Genomic DNA, 17077 nt, shown 5'->3' with positions numbered 1-17077 from the left:
GGGGGCAGTTACCGTACGACCCGGGGCAGAAACCCAAGCCATTATGTACTCTCAACATGAAGGCCTGAGAATCCAAACGGGCCTGGACACAGACAGTAAGACCTCAGTCATGGAACACAGAGCTACGGATGGCTGCTTAACTCAGCAGTTGTGAAGCCGGAAGCAGGTACTTCAGCAGGTATCAAGCTCCTCAGTGTTATTGATGCAAAATTGGGCCATTACTCAAAAAACCACTCACAAAATCAGCAAACTATTGAAAATGATGCAAGTATATGATTCCATTCAATAAAGGAGTCAAATTCTTAAGAGTGGTACATTTTCTGTTGCTTTTACAGGGTTACAAACAGTTATTTAAGGCCTCCATTCTTGATGTGTTGGTATCTAGGAGGTTCTGCTGTCCTTTCCTTTGACTTTATACCTTTTGCTTTTAAATTGCGGGAGAAAGGACAGTGGGATTATGGGAAAGGACAGTGGGATTATGGGAAAGGTGACGTACGTGGAACCCTCCGTTCATGGCCTCGCCGAACCAGACGTGCTTGCGGTCTTTGCTCTTGCTGGACCACCAGTTCTTGCGCGGGATCTTGGATGGGTTGGGGTAGACGCACGTCTCTCCTGTCTCCATGTTGCAGAAGACCTTGATGGCGTCGATCGTGCAGCCCTGGTTCGGGTCGATCCAGTAGTCTCCTGAGAGACGGACCAGAGAAAACGGGATCAGTTCCACATGCTTCTGATTGGTCAAAGACCCATCACAGAACATTTGAGAACCAATAGCATAATGATGAGAATGTTCACAGCTCACAACTATGAGGTTAAAACAGTAGTGTGGCAAAAAAAAAATACTTGGCTGATCAGATTCTCAAGAGGATCACCAAAATGCAGTGATAACCCATAATAAAGGGAATTACAGTCAGAAAACCCATTGAATTATGGTACAACTGAAACATGGGGCAAATCTCAGAATAAGTTGAGACACGAAAAGAGGGTTGAAATATGGGGCGGTCCCAGGAAAAACGTAATGTCTGGCCACCCTAAAAAAGATATAACAGAGAGAATTTCCATGCTAACTCAGACTTAACCCTCAAACACATGCACTCACTCACACACACACACACACACACCCTTAACCAGTCCCAAACCCAGTATGAAGTGCCTCCACCCAATTAAATGTTGATGCGACCCAAACCAATTTTTATACTTGAAAACACTACGGCTTGAAGACCGCTCTGAATTGTCATCTCCTTGAGACTCCTTTCTCCCTCTCTCTCTCTCCCCCCTCTCCCCCTCTCTCTCCCTCTCTCTCCCCCCCTCTCCCCCCCTGTCCCTCTCTCCCCCTCTCTCCCCCCTGCCTCACCGCTCTTCCAGTCCGGGTGGCAGAGTTTGAGGTCCCTGCAGGTGCGGGCGGGGCTCTTGCGGGACCCCTCGGGGCTGCGGATGTTCTCGATCTGGTTGTTGAGGGACTTGAGTGTGGCGTCCACCTCGGCGTCATGCTGCCGGAGGCCCCCGGCGGCCTGGTCGGCCCTCATGTAGCGCATGGGGTCCGGGCCCTTCTCCAGCTGGGACAGGCCTGCGAAGGCCGACATGTCGATGCCGGGTCCTGGGGGGCCGGGCAGGCCTGGGGGGCCAGGGTTACCAGGGGGACCCTGAGAGAGGGAGGGAGAGAGAGAGAGAGAGAGAGAGAGAGAGAGAGAGAGAGAGAGAGAGAGAGAGAGAGAGAGAGAGAGGGAGGGGGAGAGAGAGAGAGAGAGAGAGAGAGAGAGAGAGAGGAGGGAGAGAGAGACAGAGAGAGAGGGAGGGGGGAGAGAGAGAGAGAGAGTGTCACTGGTGTTGTTAACACTGTTTGCATTCTAAAGTTCCTATATATGTATGCATATGCTTTGGCAATATTCACAGTATTTAATGCCAAAAAAAGCATTTTGAATTTGAATTATATAACAGTTAGTTCCTGCCTCGCATTGGGTTTGGCCGAGACAGTTCAACAGCACTCCGATCTCATCACCTGCTGCGATTAACCCGCACTGTTTACTTTAGATTCTTACTTCACTCCCATCGGGAAAAAAGTTACCTTGCTCGCTAGCTAGCTGCATTTTAACTTCAACAAAGTGGATATGTTTGATAACAGCATGGTTGATGAAAATATTATATTTGGACAGTGAATAGGGACAACAGCAGTCCCTATTGTGTTATATTATTAGATCATAACTGAGGTTGATTATTATTATTATTATGGCAGAAACTGTGTGTAGGGGGTATGATCTCAGTTTGGTAAATGGCATTGGCATTTTATATAGCGCCTTTATCCAAAGCACTGTACAATTGATTCACCCCTTCATACACACACTCACACACCACGTCCTGAACCAATGTTGCCCACGTCCTGAGCCAATGTTGCCCACGTCCTGAGTCAATGTCGCCCCACTATGGCGTTATTATTCTTATTATTATTGACAGAGAGAGTGTTGAGGGGGTATGATCTCAGTATGGTGTGCCTGTGCTATTATAATAATAATAATAATTATTATTATTATTATTATTGACAGAGAGAGTGTTGAGGGGGTATTCAATTTCAAATTCAATTTATCAATACTTCAATTTAGCTATCTCGGCCAAGCATAAAATCTTTTTTAATCGTCGTGTTTCCATTGCGGTTTTCTAATGTGCACATTCAAAAAGAGTTGGGCAGAAACCCCAGGAGAGATTCTTTTTGGGAAGTGCACTCACAGAAGGACCAGTCTCCCCAGAGCGACCACGAGGTCCAGGGGGCCCGATTGGGCCGGGCATGCCGTTGGATCCGTCTTTTCCTGAGGGGCCGACCGGGCCTGGGGGTCCCTGGAGAAGCACAAGACCAGCGGGATTACAAACACAGCCTTCTCCCTTCTTTACTCAACCAAGACCAGCAGGATTACAAACACAGCCTTCTCCCTTCTTTACTCAACCAAGACCAGCGGGATTACAAACACAGCCTTCGCCCTTCTTTACTCAACCAAGACCAGCGGGATTACAAACACAGCCTTCTCCCTTCTTTACTCAACCAAGACCAGCGGGATTACAAACACAGCCTTCTCCCTTCTTTACTCAACCAAGACCAGCGGGATTACAAACACAGCCTTCTCCCTTCTTTACTCAACCAAAACCAGCGGGATTACAAACACAGCCTTCTCCCTTCTTTACTCAACCAAGACCAGCGGGATTACAAACATAGCCTTCTCCCTTCTTTACTCAACCAAGACCAGCGGGATTACAAACACAGCCTTCTCCCTTCTTTACTCAACCAAGACCAGCGGGATTACAAACACAGCCTTCGCCCTTCTTTACTCAACCAAGACCAGCGGGATTACAAACACAGCCTTCTCCCTTCTTTACTCAACCAAGACCAGCGGGATTACAAACACAGCCTTCTCCCTTCTTTACTCAACCAAGACCAGCGGGATTACAAACACAGCCTTCTCCCTTCTTTACTCAACCAAGACCAGCGGGATTACAAACACAGCCTTCTCCCTTCTTTACTCAACCAAGACCAGCGGGATTACAAACACAGCCTTCTCCCTTCTTTACTCAACCAGCATAGGAAAGATGCCTTTGGGTGTACACATTTACAGTGCCCCACCAGTAACCTCACAGCTCCCCCTAACCCTTATGTGAAACTGTGAACCCATTTACAGGGCAGATCAAAAATGCACTTAATAAAACTAAATGGCTTCCAAATAAATAAATAAACTACAATCTGCTTTGCAGTTGGCATAGAGGTCTAACCATATAAGAGGGAAGCGACTGAATGTAAAATACAATCAAATGTGTATTTTGATCAATATTTGTAAATTACCTATAGTAAATGTAATTTGATATAATTACAATGTATTTATAGTGTAATTATAGTGTAATTTCGCTACTCACTCTCGATCCACTGGGGCCAGCAGGTCCAGCTGCACCCTGGTCACCGCCCTGACCCTGAGGGAGACAAAAATAAACAAGGGGTTACACACATCCTGCTATCGTATTAAACTAAACTATTACACACATCCTGCTATCGTATTAAACTAAACTATTACACACATCCTGCTATCGTATTAAACTAAACTATTACACACATCCTGCTATCGTATTAAACTAAACTATTACACACATCCTGCTATCGTATTAAACTAAACTATTACACACATCCTGCTATCGTATTAAACTAAACTATTACACACATCCTGCTATCGTATTAAACTAAACTATTACACACATCCTGCTATCGTATTAAACTAAACTATTACACACATCCTGCTATCGTATTAAACTAAACTATTACACACATCCTGCTATCGTATTAAACTAAACTATTACACACATCCTGCTATCGTATTAAACTAAACTATTACACACATCCTGCTATCGTATTAAACTAAACTATTACACATATCTTGTTATTGTATCAATGAAATCCTCATCCTGTATTTGTATGATCTTATGTTCTAGATGGGCGGAATGGCCTGTTCTGCTCATTATGTGTTCTTTTGTTCCCTGTAAAGCCCAGAGAAGGTGTGCTGACTCACGGGAGGTCCGGGCAGGCCCTGAAGTCCGGTGAAGCCTCTGTGTCCTTTCTGTCCCCTCTCTCCACCCTCACCTGCCTCACCCTTATCTCCACGTGGTCCTTGGGGTCCCTGGGGGAAAGGAAACCTGTTTGGTTAAATCTTTTTCCACATCACGGATAGTGATGTGGAACATAAATATGCAGGACATCTGATCTTGGTTGGTCTGGCCATGTTGATCTTGTCTGTACATAAGACTGAGTGAGACCTCACAAATGTTGAGCATGTTGTGTGGAACAACATCACCCAAAATATTATAATGAGTGGTCCACACCTATAGGGATACTGGGTTTTTTAATGCATGGAATCATAGTATCGATATAGGCCATATTGAGCATGTTAGCTTGTAGTAATTGGTTTATGTTTATCCAAACACAGCAACTGAGTCTGTTACAGTGGACTGAGCATTGGTGAGACCTCTGTCAATGATTCTGCTTCATATTCATGGAATGTTTATATTATGCATGCTGCGATATTGCCGCTTGTTGTTGATTAATTATTGTTGTTTTGGAACAGCACAGTTTTCCTTTGCTCATTAACGCTACATGATATATTTCACCTTTGATAAGAGCTGCTCCTTCTCCTAAATGACTTCATAACAATCATGGGCTCAGAGGAAAGATGGAGGATCTAATGTGATTATGGAGGAACTGTCACTGCAGCTCAGTGATACACAGACTTATCTGATTACAATTATGGTGAGACATTTATAAGCAGGCACAGTGTCTCTGTGGGGACAGTGCATGTGGATTGTGTAAAACTGTGCATGTTGTACATCATTGTGGGGACAGTGCATGTGGATTGTGTAAAACAGTGCATGTTGTATATCATTGTGGGGACAGTGCATGTGGATTGTGTAAAACAGTGCATGTTGTATATCATTGTGGGGACAGTGCATGTGGATTGTGTAAAACATTGTATGTTGTATATCATTATGGGGACAGTGTATGTTGATTGTGTATCATATTGTGGGGATAGTGTTTGTTGTATATCATTGTGGGGACAGCGTAGGTGGATTGTGTATGACAGTGTGGTGACAGTGTATGTTGAATATCATAGTAGGGACACTGGAGGCGGACTGTGTACCACATTATGGGGATAGTGTAACTTCTATATCACACAGTGAAGACAGTGTACGTTGCTGGTTGTTGGATAGCGCATCACATTTTTGGATTTGTGTATGTTGTGTATCATTGTGGGGACAGTATATGTTCATTGTGTATCATATTGCGGGGATAGTATTTGTTGTCTATCACTGTAGGGACAGTATAGGTGGATTGTGTATCACAGTGTGGTGAAAATATATGCTGTATAGTAGTATATTGCAGTTTTGGAGTTTGTGGATAGTATGTGGCTAGTGTCTTATAGTTTTAGCAGTGTGTGGAAGTATGTAGGAAGTTATAGTTGTAACAGTGTGTGGAAGTATGTAGGAAGTTATAGTTTTAGCAGTGTGTGGAAGTATGTAGGAAGTTATAGTTTTAAGGGTGCGTGGGTGGTATGTGGGTGTAATATTATAGTTTTAGGTGAGTGCGGAAGAATGGAGGTAGTATTTCCGTCTTAGTATTGTGCGGTTGGTATATCAGACACTTACAGCCATTCCTCTAGCTCCGGCAGGTCCAGAAGGTCCTGCAGGTCCTTGTGCGCCCTGGAAGTACACAAACACAGCTTAGAAACACATCCATGTGCCTCTTAACTACACAAACACAGCTTAGAAACACATCCATGTGCCTCTTAACTACACAAACACAGCTTAGAAACACATCCATGTGCCTCTTAACTACACAAACACAGCTTAGAAACACATCCATGTGCCTCTTAACTACACAAACACAGCGTACAAACACATCCCTGTGCCTCTTAACTACACAAACACAGCTTACAAACACACCCATGTGCCTCTTAACTACACAAACACAGCTTACAAACACACCCATGTGCCTCTTAACTACACAAACACAGCTTAGAAACACATCCCTGTGCCTCTTAACTACACAAACACAGCGTACAAACACATCCATGTGCCTCTTAACTACACAAACACAGCTTACAAACACATCCATGTGCCTCTTAACTACACAAACACACCTTACAAACACATCCATGTGCCTCTTAACTACACAAACACAGCTCAGAAACACATCCATGTGCCTCTTAACTACACAAACACACCTTACAAACACATCCATGTGCCTCTTAACTACACAAACACAGCTTAGAAACACATCCATGTGCCTCTTAACTACACAAACACAGCTTAGAAACACATCCATGTGCCTCTTAACTACACAAACACAGCTCAGAAACACATCCATGTGCCTCTTAACTACACAAACACAGCTTAGAAACACATCCATGTGCCTCTTAACTACACAAACACAGCTTACAAACACATCCCTGTGCCTCTTAACTACACAAACACAGCGTACAAACACATCCATGTGCCTCTTAACTACACAAACACAGCTCAGAAACACATCCATGTGCCTCTTAACTACACAAACACAGCTTAGAAACACATCCATGTGCCTCTTAACTACACAAACACAGCTCAGAAACACATCCATGTGCCTCTTAACTACACAAACACAGCTCAGAAACACACCCAGGTGTCTCCTACTGTAACTAAACTAGCAGAGTGAACCACCTCTCAGAAACACCCAGGCTCCAGCCAGATTGAGCTGCATGAACACATCCTCTTCTAAAGAGATCAATAAAGCAACCAGCTCTTACAAATCCATGTATCTGGAGTAACGCACTGAAACACCTTTATTAATATGGCACTAGCTGAAAGAAAAAACATCCTACAATTTTAAAGTAGTGGACTCCAGAATCTTAATCACAACTATTTACTGTATGGAGGGATACGTAGATTTTAGGAATTATGAATAAAATATATTTGCCAATTATTTCATTTTCATTCTGGCTGAGGTAGATGATGACTCCTCTTTCTCAGAAGTATTGGTCTGTTGGGTTACAATCACTAAATTACCTCCCCAAACACTTTCTTCTCCCTTGCAAGGACATAATGGCCCTCTCTTGCATAATGTTTCATATCTCCAGTGAGTATTTCATACTTTTCCACACCAAGGAAATCCATATTCTTCTTCAATAGTCCCACGTTTGTTTTCTTCTTACTCTTCACAATGATGCCTCTCTTTTTACAAATGACCCTTCCATCCCTCTCTCTGTTCAGGCAGACTTTTAGACACCTTTTTCCCTGGGGTCCTTCATCCTCCATTTTGTGCTTGTCTGCAGGTGTCTCCAGGGTCCCAGCAGGGCTCTTATCGCTCCAGTGCAGGCGACAGGCTTCCTGCTCCAGGCTGATTGTCTGCTTTCCTCCCGAGAGTCTCCCCTCCTCTGGGAGATTTCTTCCCCGAGCACTTACCCCCCCGGACATGACCTCATTTCCTCCACCTTGCTACTTTGTTTGTGTTCATCTCTCAATCTTTCCAGTCTATCACTACCCCCCCTTCCCATTTCTGCGATGACATCTCTACCAAAGCACGGCGGGGAAATCATTCCTGGAGAGTCAAAATTGTTCTTGGGTTTCCATGCCAACTTCTGCTCTGACATATTTGGATGGCCCCAATCATAGGCAACTTATTGCCACGTATATAGCTAAGGTAATCAATGACAGCTGACAGATATTGTTGCTCCAATATGAAACATTTCACTGTGGTCTAATCTACAGCTGTTGTATTCAGCTAATTAGCTAATTGAGCTAGCGGTAACTGCTGGAAACAGAAGTTTGAAATCCAGGAACAGATTTTACCCTCCAGGAATGGGGTTTCTCACCCCTGTTGTATTGAATCTGTCCCTCTCTAAGCAGTGCATTCTGGGAGCCTGTACACACTCTCAAGAGTCTCTGTGACTGTAGAGATGGGTTACACCTGAGATACACCCCAAAACTGCTTCATCATCCCCACCCGATCCTTTGTGGTTGGTCAATCCCACCAGATACTTTGTGGTTGGTCAATCCCACCAGATCCTTTGTGGTTGGTCAATCCCACCAGATCCTTTGTGGTTGGTCAATCCCACCAGATCCTTTGTGGTTGGTCAATCCCACCAGATCCTTTGTGGTTGGTCAATCCCACCAGATCCTTTGTGGTTGGTCAATCCCACCAGATCCTTTGTGGTTGGTCAATCCCACCAGATCCTTTGTGGTTGGTCAATCCCACCAGATCCTTTGTGGTTGGTCAATCCCACCAGATCCTTTGTGGTTGGTCAATCCCACCAGATCCTTTGTGGTTGGTCAATCCCACCAGATCCTTTGTGGTTGGCCACTTCAACTACAACCACAACATGCAGCTGCATCATGGCGACCCTAACAGATACAGGCAGGCCTCTGGTCTGCAGGGCGGTGTTCCAGAATCACCCGGGGGAGGTACTCACCGCCTCTCCTCTGTCGCCCTGTTTGCCTGTGGGGCCGACGGGACCTGGGGCACCTGTCGCTCCAGGGGCTCCTGGGGCTCCAACTGGGCCTGTGTTACCGCGATCGCCCTGCAGGGGGAGACACACGCACCAATCAGACACGGGATGCCAGAGTCACATGACCCACACTCATTACTGGGACCCATAAAACAGAACTTTCCACAAAACCTACCGAGCAAATATCTTTGGTTTATTTGATCTGTACTGTTATCTTTTATTTATTTATCGTTGCTGTTTTTGGAAGGGTGAACCTCATTGTCTTTGTAGAAACATTGTACATCTCTGCTTCGTGGAATATCCCATAATAAATACCTTGTTTATTTATTCAACAGTAATGAACAAATTAGCGTACAGTCAACAGCCCGGGGCCATAATTATAGGCAGTTTAATGCTGTAACCTGCAATTTAAAATACCATGTGCAATTGCATATTTTAGCACATTTAAAGTGATTTTGAACCACTAAATAACGCACTAGGAAAATAAATTCCTTTGATGGAAAGTGTAATTTCAAAATATGGGAGCTGGATGTCTGGGCACAGTATGTCCGTTCTACATGGATATTCATTTCAAGCTCACCTGTGATTGGCAGTCCTCTAAAATGAACGGTTAAAATGTAAATCTCCATGTTACTGATGGGAGCAACAGGGTCTCCAAAGGAATACTCGCATTTGCCTGTGGTGGAACTTCATGTTGAATAAAACAGGCTTCCTCTGGTTCTTTACGCACAGCTGGCTTGATCACCGAGGGTCTTATCTCTTTGAAGTAGATTTTTCAGGAATGTCTTTCTAAATTCTTCTGTAAATCTAAGTCAATGTTCTAGTGCTTCCAGTTACCAGTAGTGATAGCATTGTAATCACACGCAGTATTTGTGACCTCACACCGCGGACAGACTCGGGTATAGTGGTGTCCAGCAGTGGGGGTCTTACCTTGATTCCAGTAGAACCATCTCTACCAGGGGGTCCGTCAGAGCCAGGGTTACCCTGAGGGGGAACAGCACACACGTCAGAGATGGAGAGATCGTTCATTCATTATAAATACACAGTATTAAAGCAGGTCTGCTGATCTGCAGTTAACATGGGACTCAGTTATTACACCTGTAACAGTGCAGTTACCCTGAAAACTAATACTATCATCATTATAGCAGCAGAAACCCTGTTCTCAGCAACAGAAAATATATTTCATGAAAAATGAAACAACCATTAATAATATTTCAAACTACGTCCATATAAATTCACTGTAATTGCATACAAAATTATAATATAATATAGTATTATGTAATAGATTGGGTGGGCATCGTTATAGGCTGTAGACGTGGTGGATTGAGACAGAGTATTATTATTTGGGTTCCAAACAGGAAGTGGTGGGCTGACCTCTCTGCCGGGCTCTCCAGCAGGTCCCGTGAGTCCAGGGGGCCCGACGGGGCCGGGGGGGCCACGGTCTCCAGCTCCCCCAGGAGCGCCTTGTTTGCCAGGCTCGCCCTGTGGAGAGGACAAGCTCCGCGCTCAGAACAGAGGGCCAAACCGCCGCCGCGTCTGCCGCCAACATCTCAGCAGGACCACAAAAATATGCGGCCCCATACAACAATTCAGAAAGAAGAAAAGCATTTTAAACCTTCCCGTTCAGTGTGCTGTAAGTGTCACTCTCTCACAGTTTCTCTCCTTTGCAGAAAAAAACTACTGCTAATTAGTCGTGCCATTTTCAGCTATTTTCGGTTCGTTGTTTTGTAGCCATAAATAGAAGTGTAAATATTTTGTCTGCAAGTCACCTGCAAGTATGTGTGTGTGTGTGCATGTGTATGTGTGTGTGTGTGTGTGCATGTGTGTATGTATGTACGTATATGCGTGTGTGTGCATGTGTGTGTGTGTGTGTGTTTGGGTGTGTTGGTGTGTGTGTGTGTTGGTGTGTGTGCATGTGTGTGTGTGTGTGTGTGTGTGTTGGTGTTAAATGCCGCACATGATATTGTTGTAAAATGGACAGTATGTGCTACTCACGGAAGGTCCCGGAAGGCCAGGGAATCCTCTCTCTCCACGCTGCCCTGGCAGACCCACGATCCCACGCTGCCCAGCCAGCCCCTGGGGTCCCGATGGACCATCAGCACCCTGAGGAGGAACACCACTGAGTCATACACTCTGTGTGCTGAACATCCTGTTTCTGTGCACAAAATAACTGAACTGAGTTTGAACATCACTGGAGTTATAAAATGGCACCCAGTGGACTTTCAGCCTATATGAGTGATATTGCAGTTACTGACTGTCACAAAGCACAACTATGGAGCTGTATTAGAACCGCTCAGCTGATGGGGGCATTAGAAGGGTAGCGTGGGGCATTATGAGGGTGAAAGGAGTACTAGAATGATGATGGGGCATTATGACGGTGACAGGGGCATTAGAATGATGATGGGGCATTAGAAGGGTGTCAGGGGGCATTAGAAGGGTGGCGTGGGGCATTAGAAGGGTGGCGTGGGGCAATCTGAGGGTGGCGTGGGGCATTAGAAGGGTGGTGTGGGGCGTAAGGGCGGTGGTTGTGGGGCATAAGGATGGTGGTTGTGGGGCATAAGGACGGTGGTTGTGGGGTATAAGGTCGGTGGCGTGGGGCATTAGAAGGGTGGCGTGGGGCATAAGGACGGTGGTTGTGGGGCATAAGGATGGTGGTGTGGGGCAGAAGGAGGGTAGTTGTGGGGCAGAAGGAGGGTGGTTTGGGGGAGAAGGAGGGTGGTTTGGGGCAGAAGGAGGGTGGTTGTGGGTCAGAAGGAGGGTGGTTTGGGGCAGAAGGAGGGTGGCTGTGGGGCAGAAGGAGGGTGGTTTGGGGCAGACGGAGGGTGGTTTGGGGCAGAAGGAGGGTGGTTTGGGGCAGAAGGAGGGTGGTTGTGGGGCAGAAGGAGGGTGGTTTGGGGCAGACGGAGGGTGGTTTGGGGCAGAAGGAGGGTGGTTTGGGGCAGAAGGTAGTCACTCACAGGAGGCCCATCCTCTCCAGGCTCTCCCTTCTCTCCGGAGGCTCCCGCTGGCCCACGCAGTCCGGCATCTCCCTGACGACCAGGAGGACCCCCGTCTCCACGGACACCTTTTGGACCGTCTTTACCTGCGGACCCGGCTGGACCCGCGGGACCGGGGTTACCCTGAGAGAGAGAGAGAGAGGGAGATAAATATAACTAAACTGGAGAACATTCTTTCCCCCAATTCACAAACGTCCCAAACCCCCCTGACTCAGAGAAAATGTTTATTCCAGGGGGAAACAACAGTATAGCTCTGTATCACAAGATCACTGTCATTTATTGAATGAAACTGTATTATTTATATGCAAACAGCTTGAATAATACTGTGCATTAGCACATCACTGTCAACTAGCAACTTGACTTTTACATGACTAGGGTACTGACAAAATGGCCGACCCCCTGCGGGTAACCAGAAGCTCAAACGCTGCTGCCCCTTCCATGCTTCCTTGCTTGAAATGCACAAGGTGTTGCAATGCATTCCACGTTGACATTGGATATAGTTACCAGCAACCATTAAAATACTGCAGTACTATAACTTGCCATGAAAGTGAAAATCCCAGAGAATTTATATAAACTTTAATATGAGAATAAAAATTCTCTAATTACATCATTTATTTCACAATAAGTTGACATATTTCACAGTTTCTGTCCATTTTTGTCTGCCTCTTTAGAGTATGATGTGGCGATGTGGCGTGCAATGCTAACTGGCTCTGCAGTCGACTCTGTTCTGCAGCTCTACCGCACCGGGGGTTCAGTGTGCTTTTATTCTTATTTAATTCCCAGCTCCAATCACAAAGTCAGATTAATGAGGGCACTTCATCACTGGAGAGGCCCTCAGGATGAGGTGAAATCCGCAGGGCGGCGGTAATCAGCCAATCGCAGCTTTCCCACATAGAGGCCGCCTCGTGGGAGCAGTGAACAGCCAATCAGGTCACAGAGGGATCAGCCAAACAGGCACGTACAGGTCAGCCAATCGCGTGCGTACAGGTTAGCCAATCAGGTGCACAGTGGTTTGTCCGGAGGGAGACGGAGAACAGTGGCACTCCCCGTGGCAGATTCTGGAATGACCTTTGACCCCTCCTCATTAGGGTGTTGGAGCTGTCTGTTAAAATTGCATCCATATAGAGTGAATTGTGTAGGAATTACAGCCCTTTGTAATTACGGTATTTGGACACTGATTTGTCTCACTGTGGGAATACTTGCGGACCTGACTGCATCTTTTACGACGCGCACACTGGCAACCCTCTTCTCAGCTACAGCCCGTGCAGGTGACCGACACCACAGTGACACTACAGCCACACCACCGGCCGTCAGTGGACCGTGGCTATATCTCATATCTTATATCCAGATATCTTAGTATCTTACTGTTTAGGATGTCAAAACAGGATTAGTATGTCACATGCAGTATGGGACGTGGGGGAGGGGGGCACTTACGTTGGGGCCTGGAGGTCCGACTCTCCCAGCAGCACCAGGGAAACCAGTGGCACCCTAACCACAGAGCAAGAGAGAGAGAGAGAGAGAGAGGGGGGGAGAGGGTGAGAGAGAGAGAGAGAGAGAGAGAGAGAGAGGGGGGGGAGAGGGTGAGAGAGAGAGAGAGAGAGAGAGGGAGAGGGTGGGAGAGAGACAAAGAGAGAGAGAGGGTGAGAGAGAGAGAGAGAGTGAGAGAGAGAAGATGACACTCCAGCCACACATCTAACACATCACATGAATAGAAAACAGATTAAAGATGTGGGTGCAGCTTAAGCTCTTAGAACTCACGGCAGAACCCAATCGCCGAGTGGCAAATATTGAGTGTGGCTGTGACTCTGAGAAGGGCATGCTGCAGAGAGCAGGACTGGCTCTCCGAGAGACGGCGCTGCCTTCAGCAGCAGCCCTTGGACATTCTGCAGAGCCACTTGATCTCTGTCAGCTGGCGTTAGCCAATAAGAAGGGGTTTTACTCACAGGTGGGCCTTGAGCCCCACGGGCACCTTTGGGTCCAGAAACACCAGTGGGGCCCTGCAACAAAGACAACAAGAAGAACCACGTCAGACACAGAGACGAGGCGTCGCAACACCAGCTGAAGATGGCGAGAGAACGACAGGGCTCTCAGTCTGGCAGGCTGAATCATCCCATTCTGTGCAATCACAATCAAGAGTGATTGAAATGCAAATGTTGTTGAGGTTGACGGGCTCTGCGGTCCTCAGCATGTTTTCGGATGGGACTAATGTCTGCACTTCAGTTACGGGAAAAAAGACTGAAGCTTAAAATCATGTATGTACTGAAGGGCAAATCCAGTATTTTGTTCCAGTCACCAGCTAATTAGCTCATTTTGCTAATTAGCACAGTTCTTCAGCCAGGAGGTACAACTAATTAGAGAAATTAATGAGTGGAAGAAACACATGACAGGACTTTTACTTTCTGACCCCTGGACTCTCCACCTCTGTATATGAAGAATACAAAGACAGCAGTAATGGGGAGGAGAGAAATGAACCAAAACATCACCATTTCATTAGGAAAAATGTAACAGTGATATTTTGTACTGCTGTATTCCGTAACCAGGAAGTGTTATGCATGACTAAAAGCCCTTTTCTCCAGCTGCATTCTGTAACCAGGAAGTATTGTGTATGACTAAAAGCCCTTTTCTCCAGCTGCATTCTGTAACCAGGAAGTATTGTGTATGACTAAAAGCCCTTTTCTCCAGCTGCATTCTGTAACCAGGAAGTATTGTGTATGACTAAAAGCCCTTTTCTCCAGCTGCATTCTGTAACCAGGAAGTATTGTGTATGACTAAAAGCCCTTTTCTCCAGCTGCATTCTGTAACCAGGAAGTATTGTGTATGACTAAAAGCCCTTTTCTCCAGCTGCATTCTGTAACCAGGAAGTGTTATGCATGACTAAAAGCCCTTTTCTCCAGCTGTGTAGAGGCAGTGAAAAGAGGAGGAACTCACGGAAGGTCCGGGGGACCCTGAGGGCCCCTGGGGGCCGGGGGCCCCAGCGTCACCCTTCTGCCCGCCCTCGCCCTGCTCCCCCTTCGCTCCAGGCTGTCCATCTGCACCCTACGGAGGGAGAGGAGAGAAGAGGAGGAGAGAGGAGGAGAGAGGAGAGAGGAGGAGAGGAGAGAGGAGTGGCATGGAGTGGAGAGGAGAGGAGAGAGGGGGAGTTTAGTCTCAACCCATTTTTATGGTCAAACACTCACATTCAGTGTCTCACAAAAGAAAACATGGACAAGAACAATAAAAAAAGACTGTCAGAGAAAGCAAGAATTTCAGTCAGAAACACTCCAAAAGGACTCCACAGAAAAACCCTGTGTAGTTAAACGGTTCTTTGCCAGGCAAAATTATTTTCTGTCTGTGAGCTTCATCTCACTTATGATAGTGACTTAGAGAATAGCTAAAGAGGGTTCCTCTGTGATATCCTTTTTTTGGGGGAGTGTAGAAACGTGATAAAAATCACAATCACAACAAAAGAATATGGTCAATAAGCGCACCAATCAGAGACCTGCAGTACAGGGGAAGCAGAAGCCAATCATTCATGCATTCTTTACTTATTTGTAATTAAATTCCGTGGTTAAACTCTCATAATGTCCTCTGACATTAAAAGCCTGTCTGTCAAGAGCAAGCTAACAAGCAGTATCACTTGAGTGATTGCTGTCCAATTCCCCCCATCAATAGCCGCCGTTCATTGACATGATCCAAGACTGATTACCATCCTCTACTCATTGTGTTATTGATTATTGGTGTATGGAAGACCTTTGCTACTGTATGTTTGCGGAGAGTTTCTATTCTCCCGTGTGGCCCTCTAAGATCGAAGCAGTGAGCCCTTTGGAGAGCAAGTTCTATGGAATGTTATTTTTCAAGATTGTAATTCAGGAGTTATAGAACGCCATTGCTGATAGTGACTGTTACGGCAGCGTGACTGTAGCGATTGTGATCAGTGTCAGAATATTCAGTTAAGAACATTCTAATGACATCATGAATTATTTGACCTCACTCCTTAGGGGGGTAAAAAGTGTGGTACTTACAGGGGGACCGGCGAAACCAGCTGGTCCTGGGGGTCCAGTCTCACCACGGTCACCCTGATGGTCGAGTCATTTCACACACGGATTAATCTCCACATGAACGAACACTGTGAAACACTTAGAAAACTGCTTTCTGATGAGTTTGTGAAGATAATTTAACAGTTCATCATACCTATACACACATGAATTCATTTATTTATATCTGGTCTGTTTGTTTAGCATTTCAAAGAAGGGGCAGTGTTCTGTAATGCCCTCTAAACTTGCATTAAGCATTAAGAAATATATTTTAAAACAGCAAAAAGTTGTGTGTGAGTGTGTGTCCGTGAGTTTGTGTGAGTGAGTGTGTGTGTGTGTGTGTGTGTGTGTGAGTTTGTGTGAGTGAGTGTGTGTATGTGTGAGTGTGAGTTTTTGTGAGTGTGTGTGTATGTGTGTGTGTGTGTGAGTTTGTGTGTGTGTGTGTGAGTGTGTGTGTGTGTGTGTGTGTGAGTTTATGTGAGTGTGTGTGTGAGTGTGAGTGTGTGTGTGTGTGTGTGTGTGTGTGTGAGTGTGAGTTTGTGTGAGTGTGTGTGTGTGTGAGTGTGTGTGTGTGTGTGTGAGTGTGAGTTTATGTGAGTGTGTGTGTGTGAGTGTGAGTGTGTGTGTGTGTGTGAGTGTGAGTTTGTGTGAGTGTGTGTGAGTGTGTGTGTGTGTGAGTGTGAGTGTGTGTGTGTGTGTGTGTGTGCGTGTGTGAGTGTGTGTGTGTGTGTGTGTGACTTACAGGTGCGCCACGGGCACCAGGAGCTCCATGGGGCCCCGCAGGTCCAGATTCTCCCTGGGGACGAGAGAGGGAGGAGGGGAGAGAGGGGAGAGATGGGGGAGAGAAAAGAGAAAGGGATTACTCATCATGCCATCATGACAGTCACTCCTGACACTTAACCTGTCCCAAATGAGCCTTGTCTAAAGGGGCGGGTCTTACCTTCTCTCCATTAGGACCAGATGGGCCGGGGGGGCCAATGGGACCAGTCAAACCCTGGTGGGGCAGATAAATAAGACCTGTCAATCATTTCTGTCATACAGCCAATATCTACACACATCACTCACAATC

The 17077-nt window shown here is 46.1% G+C and overlaps 1 protein-coding gene across 2 annotated transcripts in view; it reads right to left on the bottom strand.

Moving 5' to 3' along the window:
- The window catches only part of col2a1b (collagen, type II, alpha 1b), a 76320-nt gene that overhangs the window by 3152 nt on the left and 56091 nt on the right, over positions 1–17077 (bottom strand). For both annotated transcript variants that reach the window (XM_061219056.1, XM_061219057.1), the window contains 17 exons: positions 16949–17002; positions 16751–16804; positions 15997–16050; positions 14924–15031; positions 13939–13992; positions 13430–13483; positions 11957–12118; positions 10995–11102; positions 10374–10481; positions 9930–9983; positions 8964–9071; positions 6163–6216; positions 4536–4643; positions 3892–3945; positions 2719–2826; positions 1352–1640; positions 497–684 (listed from right to left, as the gene is read on the bottom strand). In XM_061219056.1, the coding sequence (XP_061075040.1) occupies positions 497–684; positions 1352–1640; positions 2719–2826; positions 3892–3945; positions 4536–4643; positions 6163–6216; positions 8964–9071; positions 9930–9983; positions 10374–10481; positions 10995–11102; positions 11957–12118; positions 13430–13483; positions 13939–13992; positions 14924–15031; positions 15997–16050; positions 16751–16804; positions 16949–17002 (1719 nt within the window). The remainder of the gene's footprint in view (positions 1–496; positions 685–1351; positions 1641–2718; positions 2827–3891; positions 3946–4535; positions 4644–6162; positions 6217–8963; positions 9072–9929; positions 9984–10373; positions 10482–10994; positions 11103–11956; positions 12119–13429; positions 13484–13938; positions 13993–14923; positions 15032–15996; positions 16051–16750; positions 16805–16948; positions 17003–17077) is intronic.

The sequence above is a fragment of the Conger conger genome, chromosome 14 (assembly GCF_963514075.1).
Source record: "Conger conger chromosome 14, fConCon1.1, whole genome shotgun sequence".
Taxonomy (NCBI): domain Eukaryota; kingdom Metazoa; phylum Chordata; class Actinopteri; order Anguilliformes; family Congridae; genus Conger; species Conger conger.
Note: the sequence above shows the minus strand (reverse complement) of the source record. Positions and strands in the feature narration are given on the sequence as shown.